This window comes from Furipterus horrens, unplaced genomic scaffold (genome assembly GCF_987537825.1).
Source record: "Furipterus horrens unplaced genomic scaffold, mFurHor1.1.pri manual_scaffold_5, whole genome shotgun sequence".
Lineage (NCBI taxonomy): Eukaryota > Metazoa > Chordata > Mammalia > Chiroptera > Furipteridae > Furipterus > Furipterus horrens.
The window spans coordinates 105920365-105944847 of record NW_028327175.1 but is presented as its reverse complement, the minus strand read 5'-3'; the positions used below and the strand labels follow the sequence as shown (position 1 = coordinate 105944847).

The 24483-nt window shown below is 38.5% G+C and overlaps 1 protein-coding gene and 2 pseudogenes across 2 annotated transcripts in view; 2 read left to right on the top strand and 1 right to left on the bottom strand.

The window, feature by feature from the left end:
* PARN (poly(A)-specific ribonuclease) overlaps nucleotides 1-24483 on the bottom strand; it is a 165743-nt gene that overhangs the window by 125687 nt on the left and 15573 nt on the right. For both annotated transcript variants that reach the window (XM_090276989.1, XM_090276990.1), the window contains exons 9-16: nucleotides 24055-24093; nucleotides 22656-22698; nucleotides 19586-19666; nucleotides 14727-14783; nucleotides 8796-8873; nucleotides 4293-4336; nucleotides 3036-3078; nucleotides 2310-2385 (exon numbers count right to left, since the gene is read on the bottom strand). In XM_090276989.1, coding sequence (XP_090133115.1) covers nucleotides 2310-2385; nucleotides 3036-3078; nucleotides 4293-4336; nucleotides 8796-8873; nucleotides 14727-14783; nucleotides 19586-19666; nucleotides 22656-22698; nucleotides 24055-24093 — 461 coding nt within the window. The remainder of the gene's footprint in view (nucleotides 1-2309; nucleotides 2386-3035; nucleotides 3079-4292; nucleotides 4337-8795; nucleotides 8874-14726; nucleotides 14784-19585; nucleotides 19667-22655; nucleotides 22699-24054; nucleotides 24094-24483) is intronic.
* LOC150009239 (rRNA-processing protein FCF1 homolog pseudogene) lies at nucleotides 7167-7876 on the top strand (annotated as a pseudogene).
* LOC150009238 (PDZ domain-containing protein 11-like) lies at nucleotides 17568-19206 on the top strand (annotated as a pseudogene).

The window sequence follows — 24483 nt, the reverse complement described above, 5'->3', positions numbered from 1 at the left end:
TTCTGGGCTCTCTATTCTGTTCTCTTGATCTATATCTCCGTTTTCATGCCAGTACAGCGTTGTTTGGATTACTATGACTTTGTAGTATAGTTTGATATCCAGTAGTGTGATATCTCTGACTTTGTTCTCTTTCTCAAGACTGCTGTGACTATTTGAGGTCTGTGGTTCCATATAAATTTTTGGATTATTTGTTCTAGTTCTGTGAAATGCACCATTGGTATTTTGATAGGAATTGCATTAAATCTATAAATTAAAAAAAGCTATTCTTAATTCTCTCCACACAAGCCTTTACAATATAAAATAACTGAGTCACTGCAAATGAAGGCTTTTGTCTAGACTAGAGCAATGCCTCAGTTATATTATCAAAGACAGTCACGGGCCTCCCCATTGCACACTGCTGGATGCTATTTACAATCATGCCTACCTCACTCTATGACAACGATTCCTCTTCTGATTGTTCTCTAAGGTCACAAAAAGGAGTGTCTTCCCTTACAGATAACGGCAGCATCAGGATACAACAGGAATTTTGGAGTAGTAATGATTAAGCATGGCCTCTGGAGTCCCACTGTGTTTAAGTTTGAATCTCTGCTCACCACTTATTTGCAATGTGATCTTGGGCAGGCAGGCTGCTTCACCTCTGGTCCTCCATTATAGTAGAATGAAGATGATAATCAAACCTCCCCACTTTTTTTAGGTGAGGATCAAAAGAGCTAATGTAAGTAAAGCTCTTACATAGTGCTTGGTACAAGGCAAATGCTAACTAATTATTATCTATCAATATTCCAGATAATCCTCCTAAAAGCAATACCCAATCGATATTGGTAGCTCAATTCAATATTGTGCTCTACTAAGTTGCCAAACTTACAGTTCTAAAGACGAAAGCACAACTAACTCCAAAAGCGGATCAGCACTTTCTATAACATGGAACATGGAGTCACTTTATAGGAGACCATTTTATAACAACTCATAATTATTTCCTAGAACCATTCAGGAAATAAATATCAAAAAGGATGCAACAGTCCTGGACAGCATGGCCCAGTTGGTTGGGTGTTATCCTGCAAAGCGAAAGGCTGCCTGTTTGAATCCTGGTCAAGGCACATGCCTGGGTTGAGGGCTCAGTCCCTATCAGTGGGGCATGTGATAGGCAACTGACCAACGTTTCTCTCACGCAGTGATGTTTCTCTCCCTTTCTTTCTCCCTCCCTTCCCCTCTCTCTAAAAGTAAATAAAATTAAAAAAAAAAAAAAAAAAAAAAGATCTAGGGTTCGTAAGAAAAGAAAAAAAGTTGCAACAGAACCAAACCATGAAGAGAAATTATCGATGAAAAGGCTATAGCTGTTTTTAAATCAATACAATGCTCTGCAAGCAAGAATTCTTTAACCTCCCTAAGTAGTAAATATTAAGACTTTAAGCTTTAAAAAAAAACCTTATAACATGACAACCAACTAAGTAATAGCCTCTAACACCAGCTGAAACACAGATTTCCAAAATCAATGATTTCTAATGTTTTCTTCCCCCTACCCACCCCTTTTTTTATATTCTTTTTTGGACTATTACCCAGAAAGAGAAGCAAATAACTGTATTCTTGGCTACTTTATACTTTAGTACCTTCCATCAAAAATTTCTGAACCCTTGGTCCTATTATCAATGTCTTCAGAATTTTGCAGGCTACAGCTAATGGAAGGCTAATTACAGTAGCAGCAGCACAATTAGGCAAACAGGAACCAAGGAAGTAACCCTTGGAAGGCTGACCAAATACCTGGGTAGGGGGGCCATGGCCAGGCATAGCAAAACATCTCCACCCTGAGAAATATTCCTTCCTTCTTCTAGTTTCCCTCACTGGTGCTATTCTACTCCAAAGTCACCTCTGAAAGAGGAAGGAGTGGAGAGGACTCTCCTTTCTCATCTGTAACCCTTGGGCTTCTCTGAGACAAAGTCTATTTTCATTCTAGCCCTGGCAATTAATCACCAACTCTTTGTCTCTGCTTAAACAACGCATCATAGAAAGAACACATAAAGTTTTGGGAGAATTCCAAGCATTAAGAAATAAAAGCCTTGAAGGTTTAATTGCTCAACTTCTCAGTAAACAGGCTACCTAATGCTATGCACATAAAATAGACATAAGATTAGAAGACCACTTTTATTCAGAAAACACGAATTCAACACAGGGCATAAGCAAGTTAAATTAGCCAAAATCTATAAATGCACAATGTAGTTTCTAGCTCAGTTTCACCTTTCTTCTACAATATATATCAATACATAATTATCACAAAGAGTTTGGAATTTTTATTTTATATCTGATATTCTTACCAACTTTAGGAGGGTTGAAAGGTGTCTCTTTTAACCGTTTTTCCAACTCTGCAAGGGATGTGTTGTTAATGATATCCTGCAAACCAGTAAGCAGAGAATTACGAGCCTTCATCATCTCAGTGCAACATATATTAAAGAGATACTGCCCCCTGTGTTCTTTACAGAAACACAGGAGTCATCATCTAGTCAGTGTGAAAGAGAAGCGGCAAGTTTAATTTTCACCAGATGGAAGGTTTGGCCATATGACAGATTAGTACAATTGTGTTAAATATCTACAGACCTGGGGCCAGAAAGCTATACTTGTTCTTATACTGTGGTGACATTCATTTCACTCAGCTGTATAAAGTCACTTCACAAAACAGCAAATGGTTACACCTTTACCTGTATTTTCTTGATTGAAAAATATATAAAATAAGGAAAATAAAAAAAGAAGTGTGTACACGTATAACCTATTCAAAAATACATTACATATTTTAATGTTAAAAACTTACATCTGAAAAACATAAAGGGGAAAAAAATCCACCACCCAAGGACAACTGCAATTCACACTTTGATTTATATATTTCTAGTTTTTTTCCAACTTCCTTTTTCTCTTGTTTTTCTCTTTCTCTTTTTTGGATGGATTTGAAAATGACATTTAAATAGACCAGAATTGTAAAGCTCTTAGTAGCAATTCTGAAAATTTCAAATATAGCTTACCACTGATAGTTCAAATTTTTAAAATACCTTAAAAGGTTGTGTGCTGGCCATCAATTTAGTATCCAAGAGTCTAAAACAAAAGAATTTTTAATAAGGTAAACAAAATGTATATCAATGTTCAATATATTTTATTCAAATGAATAGCCTATTGTCTTAAAAGTGGACAGGGGAATGAAGAACATTAGCAACGGAGAGCCTGGCGCTGGCATCCCTGCTACGTTAGACTGGGAACTCGGCCCCTCAACCGGTGACTTCATCAAAAGGCTGTGGGAGAGCCCACACTCTGCCACACACAAAGCACAAGTTCTGGATTTGCTTGTACCCTGAGAGGATGTGGGCTACATTAATCTCCAAGGGAAGTCAAATATCCTCATACGTTCTTACATGGTTCAAATACTGCCGCAGCTCTAACAGTGCTAAGCCGTTACCATCTACCACCACTGCCCAGGTTTGTATGCTATAAACTCTTGGAGGGTAGAAATTTGCATTTGGTAGGTTCATGCTATCTAGCCATTTCTTACTACTCTGTTTCAGAGACTGGAATACTAAAAGAGACACTAATATGAAAACTGTTTCTTTTCACATAAATGTGAACACTAGATAACAGGACAGAAATACCCTGGCTACACGATCAAATACTCCACTGCCACACCTGTCCCTCTTCAAACAGGCCCTCAAATGCAGTTTTGCTCTGTAGATACCACATGGCTGCTATGTGATCTATCAGACATGTGACATATCAGAACACGTAATATTAACTGTGGAAAACACTAATGGGTAAAGGCACTGACTTAAAGTTAAAGAAAAAATTCTCTAGCTAGACAGTTCTTGAATGACTAGAGTACTCTCAACTGGATATGTCAACAATATTCAACCATATGTTCAACTATATCCAACTATATACACTCAATTATATCCAATATTCAACTGAATACTTTCAACTGCACATTTCACTGTTACAAGGTACATCCAACATAAAGAAAAGACAAGAGCCAACTCAAGAAAACTTCACAGTTCTTCAGATATCAAGATGCGGGATGAGAAAAAAGGAGTTTCTATTTTCACTCCCAGTTCAAATTCTGATGTTAGTGGAATAATAAAACCAATCATCAATTATAAAAGCAAATCATCACAAACTTGAAGCTATTAAATCATTTCCCAGCTTACAGCAACTAGATGTAATCATGATCTGATAATGGTTTCAATAAATTAGTAATGTACCTATTTGTATTATGTATGCCATAATGACTATTTTAAGTGAAAGGCAAATCCTGAAAAGCTTACCTGGGAAAAACATACGTTGTCATCTCCTTAAATTCACTTAAGTCCTAAAAAACAAGATAATGAGTTGTTACAATTTTACTAATACACTCACAGTATTTAAAACAAACAAATATTTCTAGTTCCATAGGTCTCTTCTCAAACTATTATACCTCACACAGGCTCCTTAAAGCTAAACTGCCAGACCAATTTCTAGTAATTTTAACTAGAAATCACGTGATCTGGTGTAAAACCTCTGCAAAACCAAAACAGACAAATTTAAGTATTTTATGGCTGAAATAGGAGGGAGAAAAAGGTTCTTATTATATAGAAAACTTTCAGTAATAGCTATGACACAAATCCATCATTATATGGGACTAGGAAAATTATTTAAATAAATGGTTTATACAGGAAATGGATACTGTAAACTAGGTTATACTTTAATTGGAACACCTTTGAAATGTTAAAATGACCACTAAAACACACTTTCCAATACATACATGATTCCTGTTTTAACTATTCAGAAAATTGCTGAAGTAGTACCAATAGCAAGTGCCTAAATTAGACAATTCATATCCCAAGTTCATTTTGATCAGTAAATCTAAAGCTGAAATGAGATTGCTCTAACTTGGATTGCTAGACTGACAGTCATACTCCTGACCCTTTGTAACTACACTTATCTTCAGCATTATTCATGCTTCATAAGAAACTCCGTTTCCAATTAGCTCTTCAAGCCTGTAAATACAGACTGTATTTAACTACTTTGCAAAACTTACCAACTTTTCACTGGCTATCATTAGGTTAATGAACAATACACAAACAAGTCATCTCAATGTTATCTCAAACAAAAATGCAATAGGGACTGTTTGTAATTTCTCTATACCATTACAAAGCTTCACAAGGAAGAAAAAATTAGAATTATGGCTACTTCCAGGGTCAACAATAACAGAGTTCGAGACCAGTGCCTTCTAAAGAAAAGGTCACATGGAAATACCATGAAGATTCTTAAAAAGAGACTCTCCCTTAAAAGGTAGCTCCAAAATAGGGATTCTTTAGTATACTTTTAAGTGCATATTTTGGCACCAGACTTTGTAAAAGTTCTACCATTTTACATGGGTTTTCCCATTTACCTCACTGCTTCCAAAGATAGATGGAAGGAAATCATTTTCTCCCTCTGACAATGACAGAACACAAAGAAGTTAAGTAACTTACTCAGGTTCATTACTAAGTAATAAAGCAAGGGACAAAACCACTTATCCTAATCCACCTCCTTCTCTGCAACAAATAAAGTGCTCTTTTTACTAAAATTTGATTCAAAACTAGTTTCATTCAAGGTAACATTTAAGTGTTTACCTACAAAGTGCTATACTAGGCATTTAAACACAGACAATAACAAGATTACACCCCTTGTCCAAGGAACTGATCACGTAGAAGAAGGGGGGTAAGCAGTAAGGACAAAATTCATGCACTGTAACAGGTACACAGTTCTGTGGGAGGTCAGAAAAAGGAACGATCACCTCTTGGGCAAGGCAGCAGGCAGGGAAAACTTCCTGCAGGAGCGGCATAAAAAGGACCTTGGTAAGATAGGTACACAGCAAGCATTTAGAAAGCCTAGAGAAAATTCAAGTTGGAGCAAATTATATTCCAAAACCACAGACATACAAAAACACAAAGCACTTCCAATGGAACAAATAAACCAGTCTGACTGGGAATAAGGATAGTAAAGAGTGGCCAGACTACACGAAAAGGTTGGGCCAGATCATAGGAAACTTGACATGCCAAGTTAACTGTATACAAAATCAGCGCTATAGAAAAACAAAAAATGTGGGATCAGAATTTTGAACAGGGTGAGTTATGTGAACAGTCATACATCAGAATATTCTAAAACTGGCACAGTGGGAAGATAGTTATTTTTGAATCAATATTCAATGCCTCCTATGTGCCGAACTCTGCTTGGTGTCCAAAACACCTATAAACACACTTCTCTCTTTCCTCACTGGTCACTTCATTGCTGTAAAGGTCCAAGAGTTGTGAGAAAAGCTGCTACTTTGGTATGTTCAGCCAATAAGTCGTTAATCTGAGATAAACATTAGCGCTTTAGACTTATACAATGCAAATTCACACCAATCATGTTTGTCTTGAGACTCCCAAGTATGAAGCCTTTGAGTCTCAGAGGGTGATACAGTTGTCATGAAAAGCAGTGACAACCTTAAGGTTGAAGAAATAGGACAAGGGGAGCAACAGAGCCACTGTATTCACAGTTGGGCTGTGCTGGACTTTTCCAAAGGAGTAACCAAGATACTGATGGGAAAATGTCCCCTAAGAAACGGAAAGTAACTGAGGCTTTGCAGATGTATAAATGAGACTAAACTCAAAAGTAGGTATCTTTCAATCCAGAAGGAATAAAATATTAATCTAGTGGCAGTTTAAAACAGGGGTTGGAAAACTATGAACTGCAGGCCAAATCTGGCTCATCACCTATTTTTTAAATACAGTTTCATTAGAACAAAGCCACACCTGTTTCCTTAGGCATTCTATGGCAGTTTTCAGGCCACAACAGCAGTGTTGAGTTATGACAGAGGCAGCACAGCTTGGAAAGCCCAAAATATTTATTTTACCAATTGGCCTTTATAGAAGAAGTTTGCCAACCTATGATTTAAAGGATGGGCTGAAGGTTAAAGCACGATGGGGAATCCTGCCTGAAGTATGCTAAACTCCAGATGAAAAATAGCTCACTTGCAACTGAAACAAAAAGAATACAAATATAAGACAGCATGGAGACAAAATTGTCAGGATTTTCTAACTGAAGATCTGGAGGAAGGAGGGAGAGTCAAAACCAATGTTAAAAATAGTCTTGGTGGAAGAAACAGGAGTACTGCCTGAACATGGGGAAGCAAAAAAAAAAAAACAAGGAAATATGCGACCATGAAGCAAATGCTTAGTCTGAGAGATCAGAGGCTTAAAGAAAAGGATTGAAACCTAAAAAGGAAGAAAAGAAACATCCTAGTACACTCAAAGAAAGAGAAGTCCCCCAATACTCTTCCTGCTTATTCTTCCAATATAACACACAACCAGATCCACCTTACCACATCCTGGTTGATACCAACTTTATCAACTTTTCCATTAAGGCTAAACTGGACTTAGTGCAATCAATGATGGACTGTCTCTATGCCAAGTGTATCCCTTGTATAACTAACTGTGTAATGGCTGAAATTGAGAAATTGGGGCAAAAGTATTGAGTAGTTCTGAGAATTGCCAAGGATCCAAGATTTGAACGATTACCATGCACACATAAAGGACCCTATGCAGATGACTGTTTAGTACAGAGAGTAACTCAGCACAAGTGTTACATTGTGGCCACAGTTGACTGGGACCTTAAAGGAAGAATCATGAAGATCCCTGGAGTGAGTTCCCATCATGTACATTTCTAACCATAGGTACAACATTGAGCGGATGCCAGATGATTATGGAGCCCCTTGGTTCTAATACTTAAAAGACAAAGTTCCTCTGCTTTCCTTCAACAAACTTCCTCTGTTGCCAGTTTATTAAACATGTTACACAATGAGTTATTATTGCTCCACTCACCCATATGAGCTGAGTATGGTTAAATACACTCATTTCTTGATGTTGTTTTGAAAGTGACATTTTGTATCATTTTAATATTTGTTACATCTATTTATAAATCAGATGATTGCTCAAAAAAAATAGTCTTGATGATGCATATCACTTATAGTAAAGGAATCAGTAGAAGAAATGGCTTAGAAGCAATAAGAAGGAAAGAAAGGTAGTATAATTTACTATCCTTTGCAACATGTAAATTTTAAACACCATTTAATCTGAAGGCTCTTCAGGTAGAGACATGTGGAGTCCAGCATGAACTGTGTACCCTGTTCTGAGGAGACTAATGTCCGTGTCTTCAGCTGAAGTTATGAAAGTGACTGAGACCACTAAACGACAGAAAATACAGAGAGAAAATAAAGGAGATAGGAGGACAAGTGAGATGAGGCCATGTGCAGTTAGGGGGCAAAGAGGAAGAGACAGAAGAGAAGCTATTTTCCTGAGGAGCTGAAGAAGCTCACGAGACAACTTGGCTCCAAGAGTGAAAAAACACCAGGGTCAACAGAGAATCTAAGGGAAGCAGCTTAGCAAGAAGTAATCAAGAATTTTGCAGGAGCTGATCCAGTTTGGCTGACCTACAGCACCACTTACCTTCAATGGCCCTGCTATGTCTAATGTTAGTAGCAGCAAACTAGACAACCACACCTGTGCCCGAGGAACCCCTACCCAGCACTGAGCAAAACAATGACATTACGATAAAACAAATGTCTAGCCTCACTCTGATAATGGCAGGTAAATGAAGACCCCTTAAAATGACCTGTGTGTATATCCCTTCAAACATGTACAACCAAGCACATGAGATTCTGTCTCTGGGAACAAGCTGCATACAAGGAACAACACTCAAGTTGACAGCACTTTCTCAGTAATAAAGAACCATGAATTTTCAGCACAGGCTGACAAGTCACTTACCTCAGGCAGAGGGCAGCAGAACTGATGAACTGTGTGCATAACATCCAAGAGCATATTGTGTCCAATAACAAGTTTTCCCTAAAGAAAGTCACAGTTAGGAGAAAGGTTTTCAGCTACAAAATCATAGTGGGGTTTAAGAGTGAAAACCATGAGGGTTTTCTACTAAACTTACTTTACCACATTAAAAAATATATATATAGATATATGCAAATAAGCAATTAGGGTTGGCTTCATTCTTTTTCAGTTTTGAGGTGTTAAATACAGAATGCAAAATAAAAGCTCCAAATTATTTTAATTAATCTTTTTCTCTGATTTTTAATCATGCCACCCACAAGAATCAGAGATAGGAAAGTTTAATTGAAGAGCTCAAGTTAAAAAGGTAAAGTCTGAAAATGCTAAGTCCACAGCACTATCAAACAGTCTGTGAACAAACTCCAAATACCTATTTTAGGACTGCATTCATAACAATGCTAAAAGATAAAAATAACTTTCTAATTATACTTAACAGAATGAATTTTCATTTCTTTCATCATCTATATCAAAATTCATGAGGCATGTTCTTAAATACCATTTCCAATAAAAACACTGCTTTTCAACCAACTAAAGTACAATATGTATGCAATAAATTTACTCCATTTTGATAAAAACTTAAACTACCAAAATGAAACATCGACTTGGATTTACAAGCCAGGTGGCACCATTTTTAACGTAAAGCATCAGGTCACTACAGTGGAGCTTTTTACTATGTCCCAGTCGACCTTCACAGTGACATTCCTGACTCTAAACATAATTCTTTCAAAATAAGTTATTTTATGTAAAATTTCCCTAATCTAACACACAAGCTATCCTTTTGGCTCAGTGTTTATGTACATTCTAATACCTATTCAATGCTAAAATATCAAGTGCTGATTGATACTACAGAGAAGATGTGGAGGAAACCCAAAACAATATAAACACAAATAGAACCTAACTATATTGTAAATGAATACCATAACCACAATGAAGGAAGCTGGGAAGAAAAGAACTATGAAAACAGTATCGTGACTACATGTTGTCAGGCTAAAGACAAAAAGGCCTTCACATGACTGCTGTAGCCTAGTCAGTGAACACCCTTCTCACAAGGTATGGGTAGTAATTACAAAACTTTTTATGTGTATACCAGATTTAAATAAACACATATAGTGCAGGTAAGAACTAGATTTTCCACTGTTGACAAAAAGAAAAGAAGAGTGGGCTAGAAATAAACCCTGTGGTATTGGACTGGAATCTGAGGTATCAGTACAAAGGCATGGTTTTATATGTATGATAGGCAAATATATGTATTATTCTTGGCTCCACCCAATGAGGGGCCCTAGAAGTAGTAAAACCACAGTAGTAACCTAGGGACATGTCTTGGCTTCTAAGCACCATTCTCCAGTAAAAGAAACCAGGGCTCCTTGGAGAAGCCACTGATTCAGAGCTGAGGCAGGGAAAATACAAGATGAGTCTGGAACATCTTGTGACAACAGAAAGTAACTAAGTGCTCAGAAAAGGATAAGGGTTCTTCACAAAGGACAGAGGAGCCAACGTGACGAAGCTCTAATAGCCAAAGGTGGTACAAGTAGAGCAACAAAATAAACAATAAAAATTCTACAGTATAATCTGTAGGATAAATATATTTCCCTGAGTCTATACTCATAAACATTTTTTTAAACGATTATAAAAACAGGGGAGAGGACTTCCGGTCAAGATGGAGGCTTAGACGGACACACTAGGTCTCCCTCTACAACTAGAGAGGAATACAACTACTTCAAAACAAAGGATAACTAGAAATTCCAGAAAATAAAACTACACGGAAGTCCAACATATGAAGTTATAAACCAGCGGTGCCATTTGGGCAGGTAAGAGTTAAAGAGGGCAGCACTGTTTGCGGTCGCACCTGGGACAGCGGCGGTGAAAAATCCCGGCTGCAGTCAAGCCCCTGGCAGTGCGCGACCCCAGCGCTGGGGAAAGCAGCCACCGCATCGCCTTGAACAGTGAGGCCCAGGGGGGCGGGAGGACGGATCCCGGTCTCCTAGCTGAATAACTGTGTGAATCCATCTTGGACCCCCGCCCCCAAAGAAAGCACCACAGGGCTGTGAAATAGGTCGCGGACAGGCACCGGTCGCTGAATTGTGACGCGTACACAGGCACTGCCCCCTACAGCCGGCCCAAGAAAACAAAACGCATCTATCAAAATGAGGCAGACAACTATAGAAATCCCGGTGGCACAGCTCACCAGGCAACAGATAGAGAACCTGACAGATGAACAGATAAGAAACCTGTCAGAGGCTCAGTTCTGGGCCATTGTTACCAGGTGGCTTACAGAATTCACAAAAGAGCAGGAAAAAGATAAGAAAGAAGCGAAAAACATTCATAACGAAAGGAACAAAACCACATACGAGACAGAAGGTGAGGAAAAAAAATCCAGAGTTCATTTCGACAAACTGGAATATGGAGAAGGAACAAGCAGTCAACCAATGCAGGGAGAGGAAATGGGAAGCAACAATGAGAGGATCAGAAACCTCTGGGACAGCTATAAAAGGCCCAACATAAGAATCATTGGTTTGCCAGAGAGTGAGGAAGATGAACTAGAACTTGAAAAATTGAGTGAAAATATAATAAAGGAGAACTTCCCAGACTTGGGGAAGGGAATAGACTTGCAGGTCCAGGAAGCAAGGAGAGTTCCCAAGAGACTGGACCCAGGGAGAACCACTCCAAGACACATTATAATCAAAATGTCAAAAATTAAAGATAAAGAGAGAATCTTAAAAGCAGCAAGAGAGAAGAAAAGAATTATGTACAAAGGGGTCCCAATTAGACTATCAGCTGACTTCTCAAGGGAGACCCTACAGGCAAGAAGGGACTGGCAAGAAATATTCAAAGTAATGAAAATCCAAAACCTACAACCACGAATACTCTATCCAGCGAAATTGTCATTCAGAATAGAAGGACAGAGAAAGTGTTTCCAGGACAAAATAAAACTGAAAGAGTTCATTAGATCCAAACCGCTGTTATATGAGATGTTAAAGGGACTGGTTTAAAAAACAGAAGCTAGGGAGATGAAACAAAGGCAAACTAAATAGGCAACGAGAGTGGAAAAGGAACTGTGGGTACGGGAAGCATATTGGGGGGAGGTCAACAGGGAGGGGGAGTGGGGAGAGGGAGGGAGATGATATAGGAATTGGGGATCATGGTAGGAGGGAATGGAATAGACGGAGAGAGGTTGGGAGGAACTGTATGCACAACTAATGGACATAATCTAAAAGGGGGGGACAACTGGAGGGAGGGGGGCCACCGGGTGGAGGGGAGCAGAGGGAAGGGAAATTGGCACAAATGTAATATTTTAATCAATAAAACACATTAAATCTGAAAAAAAAAAAAAAAAAAAAAAAACAGGGGAGAAGAAACAGCTCTTCCTTAAAAAAGAATTCCAAGAACAAATGTAGAAAGAGAGAAATACAAACTCGCCATTACCACATCAGAGTAATAATGGCTACAGATAAGATTCACTGACAGATGCTATAGTAGAAGACAAAAGTTTGAGGAAAACAGAGAATTTCATAGTCATAAGTATCTACCCCGAGATATTTATTAACCACAAACGCAAAAGTAGTAACCTCACAGTATACAAAATCCAGCAGACAGCACCTTAAGCAACTAATCAAGGTCAACATTATGAACCATCATTTCTGTGGTATTCTTGCATGAACTCTATATTCTCAGTCCAATCTTGAGAAAAGATCACACATATTGAAACTGACGGACATTTGACAAAATGTAATCAATACTGTTTTAAAATATCAAGGTTATAAGAGACAAAGAAAGACCTTACAGACTACAGAAGACTAAGAAGAAATAATAAGTAACTGTAATGTGGGGTCCTAGATAAAATAGTGAACAGAAAAAGTACTTAGTGGAAAAACTGATGAAATTCAAATAAGGTCTACAGTTTAGTTCATAATATTGTGCCAGTGTTACTTTCCTGGTTCTGATAACTGTACGATTATATAAGATGTTGACATTGGGGGTGAGAAATATATGGAAACTGCACTATTTTTGCAACTTTGCTCTGAGTATAAAATTAGAAAAAAATAAAGTTTTTAAGACTATAAAAAAATAGATTTACTACTAAGAGTGACAGGAAAAGAATTTGATATGACAAGTATTTAAGAGCATTTACTGTTTACCAGCTTTATTAAAGCTTAACTTAAAATGTCAGCATTTTTAAGGTATGTGATTTTTAAATTTTAAATGTCTGCATCACTATTAAATAGGGTTTTTCATAGTATGGTTTGTGATATAAACTACCAAAGGTCAGCAACACACTATGAATTATTCTGTAGAAGATAAAAAGGAGAGGAAAAACAGAAGCACAGCAAGCTATCCGAATTTGTACAAAGTGAACAAATGTCCCAGCTAACTAAACTATCATGATAGCTACAAGAGAGCCCAAGGCCAACTGATGTCCCACATCTCTGTATTTTAGGGCCAGCCTCAGTCAAGCCAACTACTTATCTGAAGTCTGTTGGCTAAGTGTGTATAATTTAAGCAAATGTAACCAGAAACTCTGCTTTTCTAGATACCTGTGATCTTAGCCACTTGTGAAGAGACTCACATCTCTGTTTCTCTCCAGGTTCAGCCAACTTACTATTCCATTCTGATTACCTTGCTTACTTTAGAGAAGGAGCTCCTAGTGAGCCAGCCTCTGCCTTTACAGGGCTCTATAACTTCTGTATCTCCAGAAGAGGCCAGTGGTATGCCTGTTTGGACAAGTCTGCACCTGGTGGTGAGACAGCCATGGAACTCTGAGGGGGACTCCACAGCCTTCAAGCTTCCCTGATGCAAAACAAAGCTCAGCATCTAAGGGACAAAACAAGTCCTTCTCCAGGAAAACAATTCCTTCTCCCAAGGCCAACTACTCAAAGAAAGAAATGCAATCTAGCATCCAAGCAAGTAGCCTGACTTGGATGTGAAATTCACAAAGCCACCAGCAGCATGACCCATTAATCTATGTAAGATATGGATGCCTCTTTTCCAAAAGGACTTAGAAAACAAGAAAAAATGTCTACCACATATATTACAGAACCCTCTAGCACAGCGGTTCTCAACCTTGGGTCGCGACCCCTTTGGGGGTCAAATGACCCTTTCACAGGGGTTGCCTAAGACCATCGGAAAACACATATATAATTACATATTGTTTTTGTGATTAATCACTATGCTTTAATTATGCTCAGTTTGTAACAATGAAAATACATCCTGCATATCAGATATTTACATTATGATTCATAACAGTAGCAAAATTACAGTTATAAAGTAGCAACAAAAATCATTTTATGGTTGGGGGTCACCACAACATGAGGAACTGTATTAAAGGGTCGCAGCATTAGGAAGGTTGAGAACCACTGCTCTAGCACATTTACACAGTGGGAAACACATTTTTAAAACATCAAATATTAATAAGGCTGCCAGATATAAGGTTCCATTACAGTTATGTAGAAGAATTCACCAGACAACTAGATTCTTCTAATTAAGGAAAAAGACACCTCCAAACACCTGATTGTTTCTCTCCATATTCCTTAGTTTCTTATCTGATTTCTTATTGGTTTTGAAAATAATAAATATTAATTTCATGTAGCTGTATAATGACGTCATAGTATAATCCTCCTATGCATTTTACAGGAAACGTTCTCTGAAAAAATGGTTTGGATTAAAACAGTGGTGACAGCAATTATGATATCACACCAAGCATATCATAACAATAATCTACCTTCATGAAGTTCTAACTTCTCTCTCCATAGCAGATAAACTTTCTAAATGTAACCAAATGATTAATTTGCAATGATAACTAGGCACTTCACCTTAATGTTATGTTCTGAAATCTAGTAAAAACAAAAAGTCCAGGTAACTTACCGAATTAGCAATGGCATGAATGACTCTAGAAAATCCCACCGCATCATTCAGTTCTTCCTAATTAAAAAAATAGATAAAAAATAAGTTATTCACTTACATATGTTCCTATATTTGAATGGGTTAAAACCTATACTCCCCCCACCAAAAAAAACACTGAAATTTTATAATGAGTTAGCTTTAGTTTCACGTGCTTTGTATCTATCATACCAAACAACTGCACCTGAAATGACTTATGATATTCCCTTTTTCTGTTTTAGAAAGTGAAATGAGCAAGTGGCAAATTATTCATTAGTTACCAAAATAACAGTACCATGGCTTCACAGCACTTGAAATTTCAGTCTATCAAGCCATCTTAAAAACACACTTTTAAAAGCTGCCACCTGCTGGCCAAATTCAATACTGCATTGAATTCTTAGGAAACTCACCCAGCAGCTGACTGATCAAAAACAGCATTTCCATAATTCTTGATTTTTTTCCTTGCCAAAAGCATTTTTATAAAATTTTTATTGTACAGCACTCTGAGATTCATCCCCACTCAGTTTCCTCTTTCCTATTTCCTTTCTAATAGTGTTTAAATAGGCTTAATTTCTCTCCTGTATTGAAACCCCTTCCTTAACTTTAAGCTCCATGCAACTACTTACTGTCCCTTCTCCTTGTCTCTTCTAGCCTCTTCACAGCTAAGTTACTTAAAAGACTTCTCTCAACTAACCAGCTCCAGTTTAGCTCCCAGGTACTTGCAGCCTTCTGCTCCCTGGTGTCACCCTCACTTAAATTGCTCACCTCTTTAAACTACTCCCAAGGTTAACTATTACTATAAAGATGTGGACAAATTCAAACACTTGTGACCTATTGGTGGGAATGTAAAGTGGTACAGTTGCTATGGAAAACAGTATGGTGGCTCCTCAAAAAATTAAACATAGAATTTCGACTTGACCCAGCAATTCCACTTCTGGGTATACAATATACCCCAAAGAACTAAAAGCAAGAACTCAAAGAGATACTTGTGCACCTATGTTCATAGAAGCATTAATCACAAGAACAAAAAGGCTGAAGCAACCCACTGACAGATGAACAGATAAAGAATGTGGTATATATCCATACAATGGAACATTACTTCACCTTAAAAAAAAAGGAATTCTGACACGCGCTATATTACGGATGAACCTTGAGGACTTGAAGCTAAGGGAAATAGACAGTAACAAGAAATCAAATACTGTATGATTCCACTTACATGAGGTACTGTCAAATTCAGAGACAGAAAGTGTAAGAGTGATGATATGCGGCTGGTGGGCGGGAGGAACGGGTAGTGGTTTAACGGGGACAGTTTCAGGTTTGCAGGATGAAGGCGTCCAGAGGTGGACGGTGTTGACTGCTGCATAACAATCTAAATGTACTTAACACTTAGGAAACTGTACACTTTAAAGTAGTTAAGGTGGTAAATTTTGTGTTATATGTGTTTCACCACAACTAAAGTTTAAAAAGTTTTTAAAGAATATTTTAAAACAGACAACTCCCAAGACTAAACTGGATGGCCACACCTCAGCCCTTTCCCCGTCCCTAGTGTATCAGACACTGCAGGCAGCCCATTCTTCAAACACTCTCCTCCCTTGGCTGCTGTGTCACAATAAGCTCCTGACACAGTTTCCTATCTCTGCCTACCATTGCAGGTTGGTGGTCTCCAGAATCCTTGTTCTCAGTCCCCTTCTCATTCCTCATGCAGGCTGTAGGTGCTCTAATCCAATCCCGATCTCTCTGCCAATGACAACCAAGTCTGACCCTCATCTCTCTCCTATGCTCCAGAATGACAATTCTACCTATAGGACACCTTCTGTTAGATGTCCCCAAGACATCTAAAACGTCATTGGATCGAAACAGAACATAACCCCTTTACACTGTAGGGGGGAAGCTTCACCATGGTGCCCTGGTGACCCTGCACATACCAAACAGGCCTCAAAGGCAAAGGCTTGAGCTACAGTTAACCTGCATCTTGGTGAAACACCCAAGGAGGAGAGGATGGGAGGCAGGGGCTTGTAAAGAGCTGCTAATATGCCATCTCCCAACCACCTCCCTCCCTCCTGGGAGGCTACCATGAGATAGTTTCTCACTGCCTCCCAGGTTTTGCTAAGGCATGGGACTTTCTGCCTCACCCTCTCACCCTTGTCAGAATAGAGCTGCAGCATATAAAAGCATTCAGCAGCAATCTAGAACTGGCTCCTCAATAGGAGGTATCCACAACTCACATCACAGTCATCTGGCTCCTTATTTTCGTGTTGTCTTTTTGGTCTGTGGAACAAGGACATCATGGGGCTGGCACCTTTGGCTGATCTTCCTTCTCTATGTAAGTAACAAACTGTCTAAATCTAGCAATGCCTTATTGTGTATTTACTGGTTTGAATCAGTCAGATGTGGCCCAGCCTAATATATCTGTGAGCTTGACATCCACCCATACACAAACCCTACTCCGCCTAGGCAACCCCCCACCAATATCTACTCCATGTAAGTGAACTGACATCAGTCTACCTAGTTGTTCAAATTTCAGGCTTGAGCATCTTCCTTCCCTCTTCCTCTTTCACCACCCACATCCAATCACAAATTCTAATGACTACACCTCCTAAATATCTCCAGATTTCACCTAGACTGCTACTAACTATGCTGTTCCAGGTCACTAATATCTCTTAGCTATGTTCCTCCACAGCTTAACTGGTCTCCCTACCTCCTGTCTTACTCAAATCCATTCTCCAGAGAGCAACCAAGAGGATGTGCCAACATGTCCATATCATCCTAACCTGTCAAACTGTTAACATAAAACAGAGCACTGGGGAGTCTCCCCCATTGCCCAAGATGGTGGCAGAGGAAGGTCTTACACTGAGTGCAAAGAAAGCTAGAAATATCAGTGGATAGGACCTGAGCACACTAAAAGCTAGCAAGATAAAAAAATTTTCAAAAGCTCTCCTCCACCCCCCAATACCTAATTGGGGGTGGGACCATGGGAAGGCAGGTACATGTGCCATTAGTCAAAATGGCACAGGGGGAGATGCTTGACCAAAGACGCCTGTCAGTCTAGCCTAGGGCAAGAAGGGATGGTTGGAAGGTAGACCCACCCAAAGCACCCAAAAGTCTGCTTGAGTGGTCATTCTGAGAAAGCACCTGGTCCATCCCAAGCCCAAGCTAATATAATCCCAGGGGAACAAAGAAGCTCTCTCTTGCCACCCTGATTATGCTCTCTCGGGAGCACATGACCATGTGGCTCTGGCAGCCACATGGCCAAAGGCCATGCAAGCTCCACACTCCACACACAGGCTCCAGGAGGGAGCCTAAAATGGACAGCAGCCAGGAATAAGCTAAGCTACCTGAATAAGGACTAAGACCACTTAGCAGCTGCCTGAAGGCTCCAAAGGACTATACTTTAAAGTGGAGCAGAGGAATTGGCAGTGAGTGGAACCTGAGCTGTGAGGCCTGTTGGCTGGGCCTTGCCAGAGACAAATAGCTAGATTCCTAATGACTACCCAGCGGTTTTCCTGCCTATGAGAATCTCCCAGTATGGATTTCTTCTCATGAGGTGGGAACCATCTGTACTCTTGAATAATGGACTTTTCCCCATTGGCATGAGATGACACATGAAACATAGCATAACAGGTTAGAAAATTCAATGGAGAATGAGTCTTAGCCTTTGTCATAGCCAAGGGACCGAAAAGTTGGATTCTGAGCAACTGGGCCCACTGGAAGCTTCTTATGGAATCCTCCTGCCAGAGTTCATTCGCATCACAGAATTCTGGAAATTCAGAACCCCAGTTTCCATTCTGTCAAGAGGGTATACCACCCAGACTACAACAGTGAGTTGACCCAGTTTTTGCCCCAAATCATCACACTGAAGAAGCCCCTGGATTTAACATCTGAGGAGGAAAGGCTTCCCAGCTATAGGCATTTTCATATCCAAAGTGATCCCTGAGTCCTATGCACTTCAGGAAGGGGACCAAGTCCTAGCTGTAAATGGTATGGATTTCCAAGATATTGAGCATAGCAAGGCTGTTAAGGTTCTGAAGATAACTCTTCAAATCAGCATGTATGTCCACTTCTTTCCCTACAATTATCATTGCCAAAGAGGTGAGTTGGAACCGACAGCCCTCCAAATGGAATCTTCTACGATAAGCTGGCCAGGCCTCAGGGAAGCCACATATACTTCTGTACAGTCTCATATACTTCAGAGACTCCAGTGGGACCCCATTTTTCTTTCTCCTATTATCTTCTCCAAAAAATAAAACGCAATGCTTAAGAAAAATAAATAAAATAAAACTCTGCACACTGGCTTTTGTCTTGGCCCTGCTAAGGACAGCTGGAATTTTTCTGTGGTAGAAAGAGGAAACAGTCCTTGATAGGAGTCTGCCATTCTCCCAGACTGTGCAGCACCAGAATTAAATCTCACTCCTGTTGTACCAGCATTAGCCTCACAAGTTTGGCTTCTGTGGCAACAGGCAATTGAACCTCCGTTTTTGTTCAGTTATAAAATCATTATGTTCTAAACTTAAGAAAACTAGTAATTTGCTTAAAATCAGACATAGCAATATTAGTTAACAGGCAATGAAAATCAGTGGCACATAATCTGAATGATAATCAAGAATACCTTTTTCAAGACTGCTTCATATATGGGAAGATTGGTCAACCATGTCACTCATTTTGTTGTCTATGTCTAAATACTTAACCTAAGGTTCCCCTTGTTCTAGTCTAGATTTTTCTACCAATTCAATTTTACTATGGCAGAAAACTAATCATTAAATTAAATTCAACATACAATCTGCAAATATAGAGAAAGGTACAATGTTGCCATTTCTCACGCAAAGGAATGAACGTAACTCAATTACCTGTTCTTTAGCATGTTTCTGTTGTTCTCTTCTCTTACGTTCCTCTTCATCTACTTTGCTGATAACTATATATCGCTCTTTCTAAAAAACATAAAGCCAACATACAATTTTCTGAAAGCAACTTGACCCAAAAACCTCATAATTCTGCTACCATAAGAAGTTATTATTTTTACCACCTCACAGTCTCTCATGGGCTAAACACACTAAAGGATTTTGAAAAGCTACCAAAAGTGGAACTGATGCAGTACAAATCAAGATTCTGCCTCTGTGTTTCCATGACATTTTCCCAATGGTTTATTAATCCAACCCGACAGATGTCAGTTAAAAGTATCAACAGACTGTGAGAATAAGACACTTTCCCACAGTGAACACTAAGAAATTACATTGCATTTGAACATAGGTTTCTAAACAGTTGGTTTTAAAATAAAATTTCTACATCTTATTTCATTAAGAAAAAAATCCTGACTTCCGGCCAAGATGAGGCCTAGACTAACACGCTCTGTCTCCCTCCACAACTAAGAAGAACTACAACTAACGCAAAACCAGAAATAACCAGAAGTTCCAGAAAATAAAACTACATGGAAGTCCAATGTATGAAGTGATAAACGAGTGGTGCTCGTCCGAAGGGGTAGGAGGGGCGAAGCCAGGGCGGAGAGGTCAAGCTGTGCTGGCAGCAGCACTGACAGCGGGACTGCGATAAGCACAGATACCCGTATTTAAGGGGAAGCGAGAAGTGCCTGGGGAGCACCCCTGGCTGCAGACCAAACCCCTCAGCTCGCAATTCCAATGCCAGGGAAGGCAGACCTCCATTGCCTCGGACTGTCAGGCCCGGTGGGGGTGGGGACAGAGGCGGAGGCTCCCGGTCTCTCAGCGGAGAGCAAACAGCAGGAATCCCTCTTGGACCGCCCCCCACACACAAAGCGCCAGTGTGGTGAGAAGGGTCTCCTGGTAGTGACAGTGACCAGTGTGAGGGGCTCCACCCCCTATAGCGTAGGTGTGACAGCCCGCCCAGGAAGCAAAAAAACTGCCAGGATAACAGGGATATTTAAAAGAAAAGAAAAAAAAAACCCTGAAATTTTTCTTATTTTTCAGATAACTAGTGCCTTCTTTTTCATATATTGCATTTTTTATCAATTAAACACACCATAAAACCTCCTATGTTAGTTTGAGATTTATCTTCTAGCAAGATTGTTTTTTAATTCACTTTATCTCATATAATTTGAAATCTAAAGCAACAACTAAATTCTAAATCCTCAAATTTTGCAAAAGGAACCCACCATCAGCCCACCATTATCCACCACAGTTCTTTCAGTGCACCTTGGGAGTATGTGACAACACCTATGCCAACGTTTCTCAACCTGTGGGTCGCAACCCCTTTGGGGGTCAAATGACCCTTTCACAGGGGTCGCTTAAGACCATCGGAAAACACATATATAATTACATATTGTTTTTGTGATTAATCACTATGCTTTAATTATGTTCAATTTGTAACAATTAAAATACATCCTGCATATCAGATATTTACATTATGATTCATAACAGTAGCAAAATTACAGTTATGAAGTAGCAATGAAAGTAATTTTATGGTTGGGGGTCACCACGAGATGAGGAACTGTATTAAAGTGTCGCAGCATTAGGAAGGTTGAGAACCACTGACCTATGCAGACGCTTATGCCCCAAATTCTTTTTTAACCCTTTGAGTGCCAACATCGCTGTGAGCAACGATGATAAATTTTCCCAAAAGTGTCAGTGTTGCTCCCAGAAACTCTTTTTTCGATGGCTATAAATAACAATGGAATAACTCATATTCTATGTTTTGTTCTCCTTTTTTGTACCTCAGGTTATATACTGATGTAACTTTTTCTCATGTTGATCCAAATTTCAAATTTTTACACTTATTCAAATACTGACATATTATTATAATTTTTACTTACATCTTAAACATTCCTTTTAATTTCATTTATCTTTGTAATAATCATCAAAACTCTATGCAGTGTCCATAAGGAAGCTTTTGCTTTTGTATTGTTTTTACATTTCATTTTTTTTATAAACTGTTTTTCACTGTTGATATCTATTGATATATGTCTCTAGTCTGAATGCTGTTTCTTTTCAAAAATTTATGCAATATTTGGCATACTTATTATCCATGTTGCTATGTGTTTTTTCAAATTATAATTATAGGTTTTATATTATGCCATATATTATACTTCAAAAGCCATATTGAAGGAATTTATTTTTTCTAAAATAATTGTTATAATAAAATAATTTTAATGCAATAAATTTTTTGCTAAATTGTGTCAAAGAACATTGCTTACAAAAGGAGAGTGTATTTACTAGATGTCGTGAAGTTTTCAGCAAATTATTATGAATAATAATGTTTTTATAGACATTTTTCATAAATTCTGCATTTCTTAGCAAAATAGCCTGGCATTTCTCACATGAATTTTAGCAATTATGCATGGCACTCAAAGGGTTAAGGAAGTTTTTGTTTTGTTTTGTTTTTTAGATTTATTTATTAGAGGGAGGGAATGGAGGCAAAAAAAGAGGACGAGAAGTATCAATGTGCAAGAAATACATAGAATGGTTGCCTCTCACATGCCCCCAACTGGGGACTGGGGACCTAGCCTGTAACTCAGGCATGTGCCTTGACTGGGAATCAAACACAGGTCAGCACTCAATCCACTAAGCCACACCAGCCAGGGCATGCCCTAAATTCTAAAATTTAATTTTGTTTGCACACATAATGGGAAGCCATTTTATCAGGCGTGTCATCACAACTTTCTGCTATAATTAGAACATGCACTAACATTTGCATGCTTTCAAGTTTACAAAGCCTGTTTACTTCCATTTACCTACTGGATCACCATAAAAAAGCTATGAAATAGGTACAGAGCATCATTATCATGCTCACCCCCAATGTACAAATGAGGAAAAGGAGGCTTAGAGGTTAAATGACTTGCCCAAGGTCACCCAGCTCATACACAGCAGGGCCAAGAAGTGAATTCTGACTTTCAACGTATCAAAAAATCGCTGCACGTGTTTGTTAGCCCTGGATAACTCTTGAGGTTACCTTTTCAGTTTCTAAAGTATCAACGTGAATGCCTTTGGGATACCTGAAGGAAAGAAAGAAAATACAACATCAGTAGATGATACAATGACAACTAAAGCCATAAGTATTTTAAAAGCAACTATAAAGCTATAATTTAATTAAATGAAATAAGATTTATTAAATATGAAATAAGTACTATTATGGTGAAGACTTCATAGTAAGCCTATTCCACAATATTTCAGCTGCTAAATGTTTCCCTATCTTTGCTCTTAAATACCTAAGTATGTATCTGATTTCAAAATAACTTTGTTAGGACTTAGGCATTTTCTGAAATGTCTTGCATCCCATAAAGCAGACAGCTCATTACCACATAGTTAAACCTTTCTTCCAAATATAATGTTTACTTCCTAACTGATTCTGAAGGTTTTTTAGCTTGTATAGGTATACACATGGGAGGTTTGAAATGGATAACTCTGTAGTTTGGCATGGTAGTTTTCATTAGTCAAGAAGAGTGATCTGGAACTCACATGGAGTAAGTTGCAAGGATAATACAACAACAACAAAAAAAAGGAGCCTGGTCAAAGGAAAATGGCCCTTTTCCTGTTATGTTCAAAGTAAATTTCCAGTAAACATGTCATTGACAGATTCTAATGCAAGAACAAGAACCCCAAATAAAGTCAAATGAAAACATCGAATTGTCTAATACTGATGTTCAGTTTTTGGATTAGCAATCCACTTTAAAACAGAATGAAACCAATGTAAACAAAATTTTAGATATCTCAGGGGATTCACAGACCTTCTAAAACCCATTCATGGTCTAACCCCTGCTTTAGAAAAAGAATTCAGCTGAGTATTTCCTAGGTCTTAAAAGCAAATCTTTATTGTATCCTTTCAAAAGACAAAAATACTACATACCCAGAACTTAACAAAGCCAAAGTGATAATTAAAAGAAATTTTAAAGGAATTTTAAAGCATCTATTAAAAAGCAATAACAAACAAAACAAGTTAAGTGGGTGTTCAACTTAAGAAAATAGGGGGAAATAAAATAAAACACTGCACAAGAACATGGGATGGTCACCCTGACTGGTGTAGCTCAGTGGGTTGGGTGTCATCCCACAACCCAAAAGGTGATCAGTTTGATTACCAGCTGGGGCACCTGCCTGGGTTGCGTGCCAGGTCCCCAGTTGGGGGTGGGCAAGAGGCAACTGATCAATGTTTCTGTTGCACATAAATGTTTCTCTCCTTCTTTCTCCCTTCCTTCCCCTCTCTCTAAATAAATAAAATCTTTTTAAAAAGACATGGAATGTCAAACCACCAAGTACTGTACAATTCTATAAATGAAATGAGAATTAAGATATAATCTTTAGTTTTTAAATCCTGGGTTCCTCACAGAGCTTTTGCATATAACAGAAACACTTACTTCCAGCTCAAAGTCTGATATATTAGTTTTCTTTGGAACCTATAAAAAGAAACAAAAAGGTATTGGTCTGGATTCATTAAAAGAAAATCTAAACTGATCAAGCTCTTGTAGGGAAAGACATTTAATTTTTAAAAGATTTTTCAATAAAAGTGACAGGTAATATGCAAACGCAACTGGGCAGGATATTTGTAGTGTAAGGATTCCTCACCACTTGCCATCATCAAACAGTTCTTTATTATTATTATATGTAGAAGAGGTCAAGTTCCTGTCCAACCAAAGTATTACTTCCTATGGCTCATAAAGTGTTTAAGGTAGACAGATACACTAAAACACTTGTGATGCTAGTCACAAAGTAAAAAGCAAGATGTTTCTGACACAGAAAAAAATTAAAAGAACAGAAGTAACCTGAGAGGAAATTCTTCTCTTCCG